Source organism: Cheilinus undulatus, linkage group 16 (genome assembly GCF_018320785.1).
Source record: "Cheilinus undulatus linkage group 16, ASM1832078v1, whole genome shotgun sequence".
Lineage (NCBI taxonomy): Eukaryota > Metazoa > Chordata > Actinopteri > Labriformes > Labridae > Cheilinus > Cheilinus undulatus.
Window position 1 is genome coordinate 25703027 of NC_054880.1, and position 18265 is coordinate 25721291.

The following is an 18265-nucleotide window of genomic DNA, read 5'->3' on the forward strand; positions in this document are numbered from 1 at the left end:
TATGTAATTTAGGTAGAATAAAACTGGTATACAGTTACAATACTAAAAATAACATATATTCAGCTGTCATACCATGTGTTTTTCCATCCTAATGCCATCATAAGACGTAAAAAAAATCACAAATGTTGAATGTCTTAATAGATTTAAGCAGAAATAAGGCTCAAAGTGAAATTAAAAAAAAGCAAACATTACATAGGTGTAATGATACTGTTATAATGTTATAAAAATGAACAAAATCATTCCAATTTGATAATTATTCCTTTAAAACTACATTATAGAGTAGTATATCTTAAATAATAATTATGATATTAATAATAATAAGTTCTCCTTCTTATTATTATTATTATTACTATATGCTAGTGGTTTAACACTGAACCTGGGGCGCCAAAGATCTTGAGACGCACAGGCTCCTGTCTGCTCTGATGTTGTGAAAATTTGATGAACATACATTTTTTTTTTAAATCATGATTCAAAACATAATGTATTACAGTGCGTTAGGGGCTAATATACAAAAAAGCAAGGTAAGAAGATTTGTAATTTTTTTTTATTAAAAATTTTATACATTCACAAAAACCAAACTCAGAATTTGGGAGTTTAGAATTCATACATTTTGACATGAACACAAAAATTTCAAGTTTAACAACATCATGAATTACAAAATTGTTAAGTAAACAAAATTACAGCAAATCAATATGCCCACCCTAACAGCTGTTTAGTAGCCCTGGTTGACAGAAATGTCTCTTCTAAATTTAGATGGTAATGATAACTTATTTTCTTTTTGATCAGTCCCAGTAAAATAATAATTTAATTAGGCTCACAAATGCAGAACTCATGCAAGGAAAATGTCTTACTCAGTTATGAGTCATGGGGGGGATTGCTAAAAAAATGAGGAACCCCTTTTATATTTGATAAGTTATTTTCGAGAAAATACCCTTAGTATGGTTGCTAGGCGTGTTGGCCATTTGTCAACATTAATGCCCCTTAACGGGCATATGTCCAAATAAGGTTCTTTCATTTTTCACACTAAAACTGCAGTAATTGCATGAAGTCTTTTGCAAACAGAATGTATCACAACATGAAGAACTACTGATTACCTGTGAAATATGTGAGTTTATTAGTTTATCATGGTTAGTTAGGATGCTGTGATACCACTTTCTGAGATGTTGAGTGATCTCCACTGATTGGCTGAGAAAAATCATTCTGGTTTTACTGTATCACAGAGAGTTGAGGGGAGGAAGTCATATCAAAGTAACCATATGTGATTCCTTTCCCTGTTAAAGGGTTAACTAGAACACTTTTTTATAGATTTGTAAGCATATACTTTCTAGGATGTCATGATTTCCTCTTGTGGATGGATTTTTCTGTCTTCATCACAGTGATGAAGACTGAAAAATCCAGTTGACAGTCCTTAAAAAATGTGATTTTAAAATAAATATCTTTTAGTTCACACTGCAAGTATCTGTGCTGTTTATTTCATGCATTTTAACAGTGAGTCTCTTCAACCCTGCACAACGATTATACGTCTTTCTGAACTGAACTTACTGTTTGTCTTGTAGGAGAGTGCTACCTCACAGACTGGACCGTGTGGAGTCCGTGTCAGCTGAGCTGTGTTAGCGGGGACGACCTGGGTTTTGGATCAGTCCAGGTCCGATCACGAGCTGTGGTGGCTCAGGACCCTGAGAACCTGCTGCAGTGTCCAGAACAGGAGCTGGAGGCTCGGCCATGTACAGGTCAGTCAGACAGGGTCCTTGTTTGATAAAAGGCAAAGGCAGATTTTTGATGTTCACATTACTGGTAAAGGTTTAAATAAATCTAAATGTGACCTCGCTCTTTCTGCAGACGGTCAGTGTTTTGAGTACAAGTGGAGGACTGGACCATGGAAGGGGTCGTCTCGACTTGTCTGGTGTCAGCGATCTGATGGACTAAATACCACGGGTAAGAATGACTAAACTTCATTCTTTGTTTTCAAAGGGTTAATTCTCTGTGAATCAGTTAGGATTTGAAAATCGTCTCTTGTGTTGCCAGCCTGAGCTGCATTCGGCAAATAATGAATGAGTGAAGAAACATCCTCATGGCTTGGATGTATTTGGTGACATCACATTTTAAGTCTTGCTCCAACTCTTTCATTCACTTCTCTCCCTTTAAAGCTTTTAGAATGTATCCATTGGGTGTTAGTTTTCATTTAAGGGAATGAAACTGTTCATGTGAAATTAGACGCTACAACACCATGAATCCCCTAACATCCTGTGCAAACCCGTCTGTAATCTGGGCTCGAGTCAAATCGTCCGGATGTGACCTAAATGAGCCGAGCAGCTGTCTTGAAACTCTGACACATGAGGTGATGAGCTGCTCAGGGCGTAGCGATAGTGTGAATGAGGTTACTTAAACCTGTCTGCCTCCAGAGGATCCCAGATAGCTTTCAAGCATTAGCTGACGGGGAATTCTAGGAAGCTGTAAGCAGATGAGTGTTTAATCCACAGCAGTGCCACAGTGAGTGTTTAATCCCATTGCCCATCACTTGTCGGGGTTAAGCCCGCTTCTGATAACATTGTTCCCCACTTCAATGAAGCATCATTTCTCAGGTGGGAAACCATATCTGTAAGAATGACTTCCTCTCATCGGGGATCGCTTTTATGACCCAGAGTCATGTCATTGTCTGGTTCAACTGAGCAGACGCCACAGGGTTTAAATGAGCGATAAAATCAGCTCACCCACTGCTCCAGATGGTGCGCCTATGTGGGGCGGCTCTGATTGGCACGCTGCATCTTATTCCTTCTTTAAAATGTTTCCTTCCAAGCAGTTGCATTCCCACTCATAAATATTCAGAACAAGCTTGCTCTTTCTCCAAGCACGCCACCCTGATCATTATTCCAGAAAGTCTGGTAGATTACCATGTTTCTGCAGACTCGTGGTTTCTCTGGATGTCTGCTGCTTGGATCAGTGTCACTCGTGCTGTCGGTCTACGTTATCCAGCTTATTTTGTCCTCATGCAACACAGTCTTCCCCTCAAGTAAACCCCACATGAACCCAGGTGATAAATGACTGAATGAAAATCCTGCTGCAGATGAAATGATGTATGTTGAAATTGAATGAGAATGTCAGTTCCTCTCCAATGTAAGTTCCCTTGTTCATGTTTACCTATTAACATTGCTGATGCAATGAAAGCTCTTACCTTTGTTTCAGTCTTTTTCCATGGCTTAGGGTCTAACAGTAGAAACCTATACATATTTATATGATCCTTTGCCATCACCTCTACATATATGAGACCCAAACAGGACACTACATAGGGGCCTGATCAATATTGTCCTCAGGGCTAGCAGGATAGCAAAGATTGGTTGATCAGGAGACCATCAAGATATCCTCTCCTCTCTCAGTCTAGTGGACATATTTTGGGCAGGAACAACACCAGGTCAGGCATCTCACCTTTCTTGCTGAATATGTAGAGGAGTCTTGTACTGAGCTAAGAGGCTAGCAGAGCATCTTTAACAGCTTTTCTCCCTCATTTTGCTTTAAACATGCTTTTAATGGAAACACTTACGTAAATAAACCTTTGTGGTGACAGTGAGAGTAAGGACAATGGTAGAAAGCACTGAATAGCACTTCTCCATGCAGAAATCACTTCCTGCTCCCCGTCTGACACGCGGTCTGACCATTTTTGAAGTAGAAAATGTAAACAAAGTGGTATTTAGGTTGTTGAGGGTTGTACTCATTTATAACTACTCAACCAAAGAGAAAAGAATCCACATATCAAAGCACGATATTAATCAGCAATGAGGAACAAAGGCTGGTGGAACTAGCTGCTAATGTTAGCCATGCTGTAAGGAGTATATCAGGCTCACATCATTGCCGCTTACACAACGACCCTGTGGCTTTGAAAATTAAATTGTTCAACTAGGAACATCACTGCTCAAGATTAGCATAAACATATAGAGACAAACAGCAACCAATAATGGTTAGCAAGGTTGCTAACCATTGTTGGTTAGTGGTAGTTCTCGTCCCAGCTGAAACTGGGTGGAAGGAAGGTAAAACGTTGGCAGGTTGCTGCTCAATCTAGCCATCAGACAACAACCTACACCAATATGTATACATTAAGCCAACCTAGAGCCTCCAGTGAACCTAATTTGGATATTTTTACATGCAAGAAGCATGTACAAACATAAAAAATTCTAAAGAGAAATGCTCCATCAGGCCATCAGGTTTGAAAAAATCACGTTTTTGCTGTTTGTCAACAGAAAGCGTCACAGTGCCGACCAGCTCATGGTTGTTTTGGTCACATATGCTTCACTTATATAACCATAGCGCTTCTGTGTGGGTAAGAGAATGGCAGCGGTCTAAGCTTCAATGCTGTAAATCACAACATAATGAGGAAAGTAAATAACATTTCATGGCTGTTCAATCAGTCCTGGATCCCTGAATACCCTCATCCTTTATAAAACATGTCTGCTAAAGGAGAAATAAAAAAATGGCCTACATTCTTCTGGGGATTTAAGAGGAATTTTTAATGCTTTTCAAAGTGAGTTTTTGTCAAATTTCAGCATCACTATACATGCTGAGTATCATTGTAACAAGCTGAATCTGACTGAGTGTTGTTTGAGAGGAACGGGAACAGAGATGAGTGCTGCTTGTCACACTTACTCCCTCCAGCTCAAGAAAAAAAAGTGTACAAAAAGCAGATTTAAAAATGGGCCACCATTGTTCCTGCTCTGGAAATCTATTTTTGCTGCACTTATTTTTTTATTGATGAACCAACAGCAAAGCTTGAACAGATTTTTATACATCCTGCAGTGACAGAAAAACAGCTCTAAATCTCTGATGCTTCATTTTTGACTGTTTGTTCTGCAGGTGGATGCCCGGCAACAGCCAAACCGATGTCTGACAGATCATGTGACCCGCCCTGCACCAAACCACGCTCTCTGTGCACGGAGGTGAGTTTTAAACAGAGTCATGAGCCAAACCAAATCAAGTCAGCTCTTAGGTTGGCAGCATTTCCATCCATAAGATCTTGTGCAGCTTTAGCCAGCGTCCTTTTTTCACTAAGGAGGACAGCGAAGTTCCTGTCTCTTTTTGGCTCTCTGATTGGTCCACTGGCCTACCAATCAAAGAGGCCCCCATCCCCATAAAAAAATGTCTGATAGACTTTCACCAATGCCTTTCCAGTGTGCTGTGGTAACATTGTGTCCTTACTATTGTTACTTCAACATGGTTAGAAGGGGTATATGCAAGAGCGATCTAAAACATCCAATCATTAACAGGTAGGTTTTTTTTTTCATCTTGTTTCCCAACCTGAATAATTATTATGAAAAAATGCCTTCTTTGGCATGTCATTTTTCCTGGATATTTTCATCAGTAACTGTTTGAAATTAATTTATATTTTATGAATATTCACATTGACTTTTTGTGTTTCCCTTTTTTTGTTGTCCATCTGTATAAGCTGCTACTATGACAAATTACTTTCAAAATATCTGCATTTTATGTTAAGGTATAAAAGGGTGTATGCTTACATTAATACAGATGTATACAGCTGTAAGGTGTTGGAAAAGCTTGAAAATGCACCTGAAAAGTGCTTGGATTTGACCTTTGAAAGAGTGTATGAACCCTGTTGATAAAGTATCAGTTGATATTTTTTCATAAACACCAGAACAAAGAGCTACTGATCAGGAAACTCGGTGTAACACCACTGAATGTACTTTGTCTTTGTAGGCAGTGTGAATGTCTTCCTGCTTCATTAGGTTATCTTTCTTCTCTTGGCTCAGTTCTTTTTGGCTCCATTGCCATAGATTTCTTGGACAGTTTTTGAAGCCGTGCACCTGTCCAACTCAACTAAAACTGCTAAGAATTAATCAGCAGCTCAGAGCCCAAGAGCTGCAGCCTTAGACCTCGTTTATTGAAGGTGTGCTGAAGGCCAGATTGAGCCCCAGACCTCCTGTTGGGATGAAAGCAGTGCATCTGGATAGTTAAAGGTAAAAGAAAAAAGGAGACGAACAGAGAAAGAAGAGAGCAGAAAGATGTATAATCTGACTCTGCTGGTGTTGGCACCTGTTGTTAATCTTTTCCAATTATCTTCAGTGAACACACCTGGACCACAGCACTGCAGGTTAAACAGCAGCTGCTGCTGTATTTTAGGAACACAACACAGAGGCACGAGGAAAAAACGATCTTAGGCTTTCATTAGAGAAGATGAAAGTCCACAGAAAAAAACTAAATCTGTTCATCTTGTAGAGCAGGAATTGCCAAATGGCAGACAGTGTTTAAGCCCCGACCTGGCTGCTGTCTTACCCAAACTCAGGTGTGTTTGATGAATGCTTCTTATTTGAACAGTATAGATTTTGACGTTTTAACAGTTGTTACAGTTTCTCTTGACTTGAAGCTATTTTAGCTGCCAGGATGGTTATACACTGTTAAATTTGCCAAAAATCATCATGTGACACTACTCAGCAAAATCAGTCCTTTGCTGAGACCATCAATTTCTCTCTAGTGTCCAGCATTTACGGAAGCATATCCCACCCATGAGGGCGAGTGTGTGACATCACATGAAAGCTATGAATGGGTTGTTTGCAGTCACGTGATTCTAACAATGTGTAAATGTCAGATGGAGGGGGAGGAAGTAAATGGACTTGAGCTTGTATAGCGCTTTTCTAGTCATCTGTCTACTCTGAACTCCTGTTCAGACAGTTTTAACAGTGCTCTTGGTCCTCTTTCTCCCTACAGCTCTATAGGAAAAAATCTGTTCAATCTCTCCTTTAAATTTCATCAGCATATATCTTCAGTCCCCCCCCCCCCCCCACATTTAAAATGTAGTCTTTCAAATATGGTCAATACACAGTTCAACCTCCATTTGTTCTCAGTCACAATTATAATTGTTGGAAACGGTGATGAATCAGAGCTGCAACCCCACTTAGAATGGCCGAGGCTTGAAACTGTGAGTCAGCGATGCTTGTTTACTAATGTTTTGTTTCCATAGCATCACACTGTAAAACCTCAAACAACATCCAGCCGTGTTTTGAAGAAGATATTTTCTCAGTTTAGCTAAACACCAAAAGCATTACACATCAGATAACTGGAGATGAAAGTGTTTGTTTTAGCATGTGGTTGTATGACTCAGAGACGTGTTTGCTAGAAGGCAGATAGAGATGCCTGCAGGATGAGTACATTCATCTAGCATATGAATGAACAGTATGACTGCTCCCATAAGAGACAGACTCTAGATTTATACATAAAATGATAGCAGGGTGTAGTAGACCTCATCTTTTTTCTTTGTTTGCCACCAAAAAGATGTAGATGATCATTTCCTCATCTCTGGCTCGGGCTGCTGTTGGACGTTTGCTGCTTCTGTTTGCACGGCGGGGATTTCTGGGGACGATTATCCTCCAGAGATTGTCGGGGAGACGGGGACCCCCTGCAGGGTGATGAATGGAGTCAGGATGAGAGAGAGGAGTAATGTGGAGGAGGGGCACAAAAATGCATAACAAACACATCATTACTGTACACAATCTAACACACACAGCCTGTCAAACAAAACATCAACATGTAGAGCTGTTACTGAGCTGTTTTTAAATGAGATCTAAGCTTTCAAAGACTCTTTTTGATTTGATAAAGATGCTGGATGGATTTCATTTAGACATCACTACAAAGAGCATCTACTCTCTTGTTTTTGTTTATCAGTGGGGAAACCACACATGATAAATCCTAGAAGATACAAGTCCATTTCACCACATTATATTCAGGTCACAAAACAGACTGCTTTGGCCTGTGAGATGTAAAGAAGGAGCCCATATATAGAATGCATTTAAACTGATTTATATTGGTTTGGGACATTCAAATATGGATACCATTGAATGCATCTCATGTATTCACCAGAACCAGAACAGAACCTCTAGAAGTCCCGTGTGAAATTTCCTGTCTGCAGCTATACTCAAAAGCCTCTCATTGAAAACTACTGTGCCTGCATTGGATCAACAGTTTTGCTTGCACACCATAAACTCTTCTCTTGCAACAGTGAAAAGGAAAAAAAATGTTTATTAGTATATAGATAATGTTTGAAAATCCTTGTAACTGAGACCAATTCCTAACTTTGTGAAAACTCTGTGAGAACTTTGCCTGAACTGTGGATTGAGTATTTTTAACACAAGTCTGACTTAGAGAGGGAACATCACGAGTGGAAGAAGTATTTTAATCTTGAGATCTGATCCTGGACAAACTCCCAATCTAACTTCGACTTCGATAGAAGTCGGATTGGTTGGATAGTTTTTGTTTGGATGTGTCCCAGGAAATACAAAATTTATGTTGAAGGCAATAAGAGCTCAAGACAACATAATCTAGACAAAACTATCAAAACTAAATTTTAAATGGTAAATGGATTTGAGCTTTTATAGCAATTCTGTAGTCATCTGCTCAAAGCACTTTACACCACAGGTCAAAGCTACCCATTCACAGTTATTCGCTCCACATTCATACACTGATGGTGAAGGCTGCTATGTAGAATGATCTTTAGTGTTAGCTGATCCCAGTTAATATGTGTCTACTACATATTCACACACCACTTACACAACAGTGAATTGCAGTGGCATATGAATGTGGCATGACCTTGAGAATCTAGTCGAACAACAACTCTACCTACTGCACCAGTCACCCACCAGACAAAACCATCAAGACAAAAAGAATTATTAAAACAAAATCATCAAGACAAAAAAGAATTATTAAAACAATCCATTGACAAAATAAAATAATAATAACAAGATCATCGAGATCCATGAACAACCCAAGAGAACAAAACGATCAAGACAATCAGAAAACATCAAGACAAACCAAACTTCAAGACACGACCAACATGACCACCAAGACATATCAATCAAGACTAAACCATCCAGGAAGTTGGAGGGCAAAAAATCAAGACTGAACCCAATCATCAAGACCAAACCATCTAGATGAAACATCAAGAGAATCCTATTAAGACAAAACTGAACCATCAAGAGAAAGCCATCCAGACGGTTAGAAATAAAAAAAATTAAAAAAACAACATTGAGACAAAACCAAACCATTAAGACCAAACCATCAAGATGAACATTCAAGTCAAACCAAACCCCCAAGATGAAAAACAAACCGTCAAGACCAAACGAAACCATTAAGACTAAACCAAACAATCAACACTTAACGAAACGATCAAAACTAAGCCAAACCATTAAGATTAAACCACTATTTGGACTTTACAAATCCATCAAGACTATGCCATCCTGACAGGTAAAAATAGCTTAATAAAAAAAAAAAAAAAAAAAACAACAACAATGTGACAAACCAAACCAATGTGACTAAACCAAACCATTAAGACTAAACCAAACCATTAAGACAAAAACAAACCATTAAGACAAAACAAACCATTAAGACAAAACCAAACCATTAAGACAAAAACAAACCATTAAGACAAAACCAAACCATTAAGACAAAAACAAACCATTAAGACTAAACCAAACCATTAAGACAAAAACAAACCATTAAGACAAAACAAACCATTAAGACAAAACCAAACCATTAAGACAAAAACAAACCATTAAGACTAAACCAAACCATTAAGACTTAATCACACCATTAAGACTAAGTTTGGCCTCACGCTACAGGATTTTAAGCCCGATTTTAGCCAAGAAACGACTCCCTCGACAATTGTGGGATCGTATACCGACTGGAGCCTCGTCACAAATGATTGTTTGTCTGAGTAGTCCGCGTAGCCTCCCAGGACCTGAATCATAAATATCAAACATGTTTGATATTTACGGTTCTATGTCGTAGTGCCGATGATTGAGTACCCACAACAATCAATGAGATCAAGTACACCATGTAGCGTCACTAGACAACTCATATGTACATTCACCGCTCACAACCATAAACACAACTGTACCTTAATTCCAGCCAGGATTTCATCCTGAGTGTTTTTCCTGTTTTATGATTGTTGCTGCACCTGTAACACAGGCCAGGACAGCCTGTTGTAGAAAGACAGCAAGACAGTATCGACAGACATCCATGTTTTGTTTTGTTTTTCTGAAGTCATGTGATCATGCAAGGTCGTAGGCAGGTCAGCAGGTGTGTGGTCTCCAGTGATCTGACAGTCTGGCTGAGTCATCTAGTGTGTGCGTTCAGAGGATTAAAGATAAAAAATCTTTGGAAATTGTCCTGAAGTCTGTGGTCTCCCACGGTTTTAAAATCATTTCAGATTAAAAAATCGTCTAGTGTGTGGCTTGCCTAAATCAAACCATTAAGACTAAACCAAACAATTAAGATAAAACCAACCAGATGAAATAAAACAATCAAGAGAAGACCATCAAGACCCATTTTAATGGCAAAACCAAACCATCAAGACATAACCACAATGACAAAATCATGAAGGCAGAACCATCAAGACCCAAGATGACTGATCAAGACAATTGGTCTGGTTCTGAGAGGCATGCCTTGTTGTTCATAGCTGTTATGGATGCTATATCAGTTTTTAAACAAATTTGGTCTTTATCATGGTCATAACTTTGCATTTGTAACATCAGAAACAAGCTGTCAGACAGGAGAATACCACAAGTCAAGTGCCTCCATTCAAAGAGCATCAAGAAAAGGGTTTTTGGGGAAAATCCAAAAAACAACCAGGCAACAATGATCAAATACAACCCCAGACAAAAATAAGAGGATTTAAATGAATTAATAAAACCAATCTTAGGAAATGTCATGACACACAGCAGGGCAGAAATAACAAACAATAATCCGGATGAATGAAAGCTTTTCCTTACGGAGGCATTTCTTCAAAACGAGGATTAAAATGGTCTTGAGATAAGTTTCAAACCTGTCAAAGGACCGTGAAGAATTATGCTAGCCGCAAACAGTTTTATTTTCTAAACATTTAAGACCTGTAGTGGCCACACTTTGGATGGCTTTCTAATCTTAACTGATTTTAAAAATCATGGAAGGCAGGCACAAGGACACTTTTAACCAATTTTCATGCCTGGGGCTCATGTGTATCACTTTCTTGTAAATGCACTTTCTCAAGAATTTAATCATTGCTTAGACGTTTACTCCCACTCAGGGGAGGTCTGATGAGATTTTGGAGTTCAAAGGTCACAGGTAAAGGTCATTAGCCTTAATGGTCAACTCTTTCTCATAACATTTGTATCACAGAAAACACCCCACTGCTTCCTCTTGGCCGAACCAGTGTTCTGTCAGTTTCCACTAACTGAAAACTTTGCAGAAGCATAAAACCCTGGCAGTAGTTGACAGCCAGACTGCGAGACAGCGGGCCATTTGTAGAGTTTGCAGGAACTCACAGCGTTAAACCTGACTTAAGAAGGAAACAAACATGGAGGATGCTTGACGTTTTCATGTGTGTATGAATTGTCTTTAATGAAACATTATAAAGTCACTTGCCTGTTTATTTTTTAATTTTACAGTATTCCACTTGGTCTGGGGGAGAAAAGTAATTTCCGAATTTGGTGTCAACCAAACAGCTGGTTCACAGAAGACTGATGGACAAAAATAGCAAAGGGGTTTAAAGGAACTGAAGACAGATTAACAAATGTTAATCTGCAGAGGGTTACACGGTCGACAAGTTATTGTGTAATCCCACTGTGGTGGCTCACAACTTTTTAACTGAGCCTGTGTAGACTTAATTTATTCTTTTTCTGTACAATATGAAGACCTCATTTCAGCTACAGTCCTGCAGTCTGCTGTCAGACATCTTTGTCAATGAAGTGTAGTGTCTCTCTGCATTTGGGAGCTTACAGTGAGGCTCTTTACTCCTGATAAAGAAATTTGGTCATGTTTCAGTAAACCTTCCGTTATACTAAAGCTACATCTGAGCTAACTGCTACACTAAGCAGAAGCCATAGGTATCATCTCACTGTGCAACTCAACCCCGCCCGTAGCTACCGCCTCGTTTTCCTATGACCACACACCTGCATCCAATTTCTCATCATGATGTCAAATCTCAACTGGCAAATAAACAAAACCAACAACAAGCATCAGCTTCCTGATATCCATTTGCTTGTTTACATCCAGGTAGTAGAGCATTATAGCAGCATTATACTATGGCCATTAACCAGAGCCATAGTAGCTAAAGAAAGCAGGAATGATTATCACATTATAACACAACAGGGAAGAAGAAGGTCATGTAAAAATCAGGATTGAATGATGGAAGAGGAAAGAAGAAGTTAATGACTTACAATGAGGAAGAAAATGAAAAAAGAGAGTATGTATTCATATAATGTCACCCAGGAGGTAAGGCACAGTACTAAAGAGACATGCTGACTTATTAAGGAGTAATGCTAATGGGTTGCTAATGTGATAAATTAGGCTGATGTACATGGCTAACATTAGAACTGCTTCAAATCTGAATTTTAAGGTATCCCTAAAGTACAACGTCACAGCCTGTCTGGCAAGCATACAGAGGTTAATTTTTGTACATCATGTTTTAAACCTCTCTCTTCCTATTTCAGGCGGGCGTGTGCGGCTGTGAGGAGGGTTACACTGAAGTCATGACGTCTGACGGCCTGTTGGATCAGTGCACAGTCATCCCCGTGCTGGAGATCCCCACAGCAGGAGACAACAAGGCTGACGTCAAAACCATCCGAGCCTTTAACCCATCCATGCCTGAAGCCAGCACGCCAGGAAGGGCGGGACGCACCTGGTTCCTTCAGCCTTTCGGTCCAGGTGAGACACAATAATGCAGTCTGTGAAAGATGAAGGCTTTACTTTGATTTTTATACTTTTGAATAACACAACACTGTGTTTTTTTTTAAATAAAGGAGTAAAAAATGGCCCATTCTATGAAAAGGAAAAAGAAATTCAATGATCCCTTTAATTGGTACCAAATTAAAATGGAGTTGAACTAGAACAGGAACAGTGTGATTGCTGAGAGGATGAAAATAGTAATTATAACAGGGCAAAAATAGAAATCACAAAAAAAGATGACAGAAACAGCAAGCCAGAGGAAGAAATGAACAGTAAGTATTCCAACCATTCTGGTAATGTGCATGCTTCATTATTATATGTGGTTGCATTCTTGTCATTAGTGTAATACAAAATGTAAACATTGTGACCACACAAAACTGTCACAAAAATGACTCAATCAGAAGCAGTGCTATTTGAATAACTCTACTGCCCCCTACAGCTTACTCCAGGAAGTTAACTTTCATACTGTATGCCCCTGCGGTTAACAGTTAATGTGTTTGTGTGTTTGACTGTGCAGATGGGAAGCTGAAGACTTGGGTGTACGGTGTTGCAGCAGGAGCCTTCGTTCTGCTTGTCTTTATAATCTCCATGACGTACTTAGCATGGTAATGTACCTGCACTGATTTATATGCCTCCACTTTGTGTCCTTTGTATGTGTTTAGTTTCATCATCATATTTGTCACCATTTATGTCATCTTTTATGTTTTTGTCAGTGAGGTAATGGAGAAAAGACCAACCAGTTTCCTGAGAAGATAAACAATCAGTCTGTCACTTGAATAGGGGAATTTGGGGATTTCATGAACCTGGGCCCCTCTTTTTTTCACCCACTTTCACATATCTGAATTAGTGATAAGTTATAAAAGATTGACAACAAACATTTTAGTTATTTATTTGAGGGGCAATCCATCCGGGTTCTTTGGCCAACCAATGCCAGCCCTACTCCTTTCTGGGTGAAAACATTTCCATCAAAGTGGATGGCAGTGAATGGGAAACATGGGGTCATTCACAATTTAAAAGCTTGAAATTTAATAGTATTTAATAGTAATAGTATTTGAGAGCCCAAATCCAATGGCAGGTGAATTAGGCATAAGAATATGCCATTTCTCAGTAAGAACTGGGATCGTCACAGTATAAAATTAAGCAGCTAGTATGTTTGAGTTTCTATTTAGTGTCTGAGGAGACAGTGGCTTAGTAGGTAGAGTTGCTTGTCTCACAGCAGGAAGGTCATTGGTTCAATCCCTCAGCAGTCACGTCAACATTTTGTGTAAATTTCTATGAATGCGTTCGGATGGGATTAGCTAATCATCAATAGCCCAGAGTATCTCAAACTTAATTTCTAAGTATTTCAATGAGTGCCCAGTAAAGGTTTAATACATTGATGAGAGATCACAGCCTTAAAGTCAGTATAAACACAGCACTGTTCCAACATTTGACCACTATAATCCTCCCTAATTTCTGCCTAAAGCTACATAGCTCTTTTTTACACGGCTTTGTCAATTTAGGGGAAGGAAACCTTGTTAATTACGGGTTTATGAAAATTACAAAATGCATCACAATAGCGATTATTTGCTTTGCTATCATTTTCTATCACTTCTGTATCTACTGCCTGCAGACAGAGTGTGTTTCACTCAAATGGGATGCTTGCTCTGGAGAGCAGGAAGTCACGTTGCAATGCTCTTATCCATTGGTAAAACCATACGAAAATAGGTCCACATGTTTTTCTTACCAGACTTTTGTTTAAATTGTTAATCACAATTTATTTAATGAAAGCAAATCTAAATTTTACAACCTGAGACTAGACAAAGCCTTGCCCTCCCTGCGGCCTTCTTTGGTGTGCCCCGTCTTCCTCAGTGATTAGTTATTGGATGCGGGATACACACCACAACATGTACTTGTGGACTAGTCCTAATAATTTAACCATGGTTCCAACCTCCATTACTTCACAGCTTTTTCATTTCCATAATTTTTCATTTAACTTTTTGTTCCCTCATCGTTTGTCAGTTCATTTCTCGTTTTTGTCTCCACCTCCACCCTCACGCCCCCCCCTCCCCTCTCAGTCATTGTGGTTGTTGCCGCTGCTGCAAGTCGAGCTCCAGTCCCCCCCCAGACGGGGTTTACTGGGTGGACCCAAACAGCTACACTGTGCCTTACGTCTGCCCCGCCTGCCAGCAACTAGAGCAAGAAAAGTTGCAGCGGCTCAGCCACCTCCACCTCTATCACCACCACCAACAACAACAACAACAACATCCGCAGCAGCCCCAGCAGGAGCTGCAGTCTCTGCCACCCCCTCCTCCTCACTTTGAAACTCTCATCAGATAGTCAGCTCCCTCCTGTCTCTCTGTGCCTCACATTCACTGTGCCCAAACACATCCAGTGCCTGAGCTTTTCAATGCATCACTCCACGGAGGTGAGCTATCCTGATACAGCACAGTAAGGCAGAGGGGTTTGAACCGCTGATCACACTTGATTTATACTCTAGATGTTATCTTCCTGTGTTCACAGCAGTCATGCATTGAAGTTATGATTGCACTCTGCTCCTATGCACCGCAATAACAACTACAAGTAAGACCATTTATGGTGAGATAACATCACGCCTCATTAACACTTAAGAGTTTGGAGATGAATCCATCAGAGGGTCCATTTATTCCTATGGGAACATCTGTAATATCTGACATGCCTGCATGAATTCTCCCCTCTGTACAATATCAGATTGGAATATGCCTCTAGTACATAAAAAATTTAACTTAGGTGGTCAATTTTGGAGAAACAGTTGAAGGCTGGCTACACTCTAGACCAGGAGTCCCCAAACTTTTAGCATGGAATCCCCCAAATCACAGTGCCACAGGTTGTTTCACAAACAACTTACATTCAACATAAATCACCCTTGACAACTATGTATTTATTTTAAATTGAACTAGTTTCATGTATGCATTTTTAAAATAATGGCTGTTTTCTTAATTTTGTCAGCATTTTTTTTAAACATCTGTCATCTCTTTTCATAATTTCTTCAAAATTAAAAAACAAAACAAAAGCCTATTTAAGCCATTGAAAATCAGGGCGTCCAGCTAAAGACATGATAAGCAATAAACAAGTGATCTTTACTTAAGATGCTGAAGTGCAGGCATGCAACGTTTTTCAACCCTTATTTCAACCCTTAACAAAAGAAGCTAAACCTCGGCTCATTTTTACTGTGAATGCCTGAATCAGGATATAAAAGGCTTCACAACCTCTGCAGATGCTCTCAGCTCATGGTTATGTTTTATGACCTCTGCTGCTATCTAGTGTTCATTCGTACTCATTTCATGTTACATCCATCTCTGTCTTTCTGTTCCGTTTTCAAGAGTACCAGTGAATGTGATCATTTAACACATTTGTTATAAAAAGTATTTCCAAACTACAGCTCTGGAAAACATTTAAGAGCTCACGACATAAATATGTTTTTATGTATTCTTGTGAGGCCATGATGACTGAAAATGTACAAATAATAGAAACTTTCTGATATATCACTGTCTTCACTCTGGTAGCGCTCTGGAAGTACCTAACTTTATATAGGTAAAGCAGCATTTCACAATAAAAGTCCCCAAAGCATTTTATGTTGAAGGCATTTTTTCCAGTTATGGGATAAGCTATCATGCGTATTGGTTTTGTTCAGGTTAACCAAAGCTTCATCCAAAGGGGACAGCTGTCCTGGTTGAGGTTCTTGAAGACGTTTCCCATCTTTAGAAACCTCAACCAATCCAGCTGGCCCTGTTAGATAAAGCTATGGAAAACCATGACCTGGATGAATGAGAAACCTACATAGACATCTTGTTCAGTCTGTCTGTAACAAGTAGGAGCAGGGTTTGGATCCTCCTACTTCTATAAACTAAAAAATTGAGTGAATCCAAAACACACAATTAAGCTGAATTTAAGTGGCAAAAATGGTGCTAATGGAAGGAAAGTTAAGGCTTTGATAATCATTTTTCAAATTAACCTCCAAATTACAAACTAATGAAAACTTAAAAACTGATAAATAATCATCAACAAATTAATGGATATGTGCCCAGCTCTGGTCATAACTTTAAAGAGTTATACATTGCCTATAAAAAAATGCCTATAAAAAATTCACCCCCTTCGATGTCTGACTCTTTTATTTATTTTATAAATCAATCATGGTCAATTTGATTTGCTGCAATTTTTACTCTTTTCTTCCTGCAAAACTGCTCAAGCTTTGTCAGGTTAGACGGGGATCATATGTGAACTGCCCTGTTCAAGTCCAGCCTAAAATTGTTTGTTGGATTGAGGTCTGAGCTTTGACCTGGCCACTCCAGAACATTCACCTCTTTGTCTTTAAACTACCTCTGTGTAGATTACGCTGTATGCTTTGGGCCATTGTGTTTCTGGAAGATAAATCTTCTCCAGATCCAGAGTTCTGTTGCAGACCAAATAAACTGTCCTCCAGGTTTTTGGATTGACATTATATTTTTAGAAATCTGTTTTCAGTCTGACATTGAAGAGGATTTTTTTGTTGTTTTTTGTCAAAAAGTCAAACTATGTTGACCATGATTGATTTATAAAACCAGTGAAAGGGTAAAACATCAAAGGGGTGGAATACTTTTTCTTGTCACTTTATTATAATAGGAGTCTATTATAGCCTACATCAGTTCTGTATCAGTTATCACTCTGATGAAAACCAATAACTTTATCAGTATTAACCCGGAAAAATCAATATTGCTCAGTCTCTTATGTTAACAAAAGCTGAGCTTAAACATTCCTATCCCTGCTCTTCTAACCTTTGATCTGTCTTTTTTTTTTTTTCTTTTTTGCAGCAAAAAGCCAAAGAGGCCGCAACGCCGACAGATGAACAACAGACTGAAGCCACTGACTCTGGCTTACGACGGAGACGCCGACATGTAGACGTCTTCCCACTGACCACGTTGACCTACAGACTTTCGTCCTCCTGCAGGACACTCTGGGTTTCCTTTGAAACCTCCTGATGTCAGGGCTGCCTCTGGGCATTGTTCAACTTCAAGGTTCGACACGCTGACGAGACGATTCTGCCAGGAAGAGAAACCTCAACTCACTGAATCCATGTCCATTCGCAGCCTTGATGTTCCCGTCCTTTTTTTTATTTTATATTTTGATACTTTTTTTGTTTCACAAGAGCCTTCATGAATTCTTTGTCTTCTTCTGGAAGTCTGCCTTTGCTTCTTTGCCATCTTATACTGCCGCTAACATCCCAACCACGGGCGTGGGGAGGGTCACAAAGATTTTGCTCTGAAAGCACAAATCTTCATCGATGTTTTTGTTGTTTTTTTATCGTTACTAAATGGGATCATCTCAGTAGGAAACGTCGCTCTCTGTCCCATGAAGAATATTTAAATTCCTTGGTGATGTTGTGGTCTCGGTTCATCTCACATGAAAAGAAAACAGTGAAGAAAAGTGTGATGAATCCCCGAGCCGCCGTCACCTCTGCCTGCCTCTCCCTTCTCAGTTTTTCAGGCATAATTTTGCACTATATTAGTGCAGCATGATATGTACTTATGTCTAGCTTTGCCATAGGAAACTGCCTCTCTCAATACAAGATGGT

At 39.3% G+C, this 18265-nt stretch overlaps 1 protein-coding gene across 1 annotated transcript in view; it reads left to right on the forward strand.

Annotated features, from left to right (window-relative positions):
- Nucleotides 1-18005, forward strand: part of thsd7aa (thrombospondin, type I, domain containing 7Aa) — a 205390-nt gene extending 187385 nt beyond the window's left edge. Inside the window, exons 23-28 of the mRNA XM_041808955.1 lie at nucleotides 1557-1730; nucleotides 1840-1935; nucleotides 4843-4925; nucleotides 12462-12675; nucleotides 13214-13301; nucleotides 17505-18005. Of these exons, the coding sequence (XP_041664889.1) occupies nucleotides 1557-1730; nucleotides 1840-1935; nucleotides 4843-4925; nucleotides 12462-12675; nucleotides 13214-13301; nucleotides 17505-17592 (743 nt within the window). The 3' untranslated portion in view covers nucleotides 17593-18005. The remainder of the gene's footprint in view (nucleotides 1-1556; nucleotides 1731-1839; nucleotides 1936-4842; nucleotides 4926-12461; nucleotides 12676-13213; nucleotides 13302-17504) is intronic.
- The last annotated feature ends 260 nt before the right edge of the window (nucleotides 18006-18265 follow it).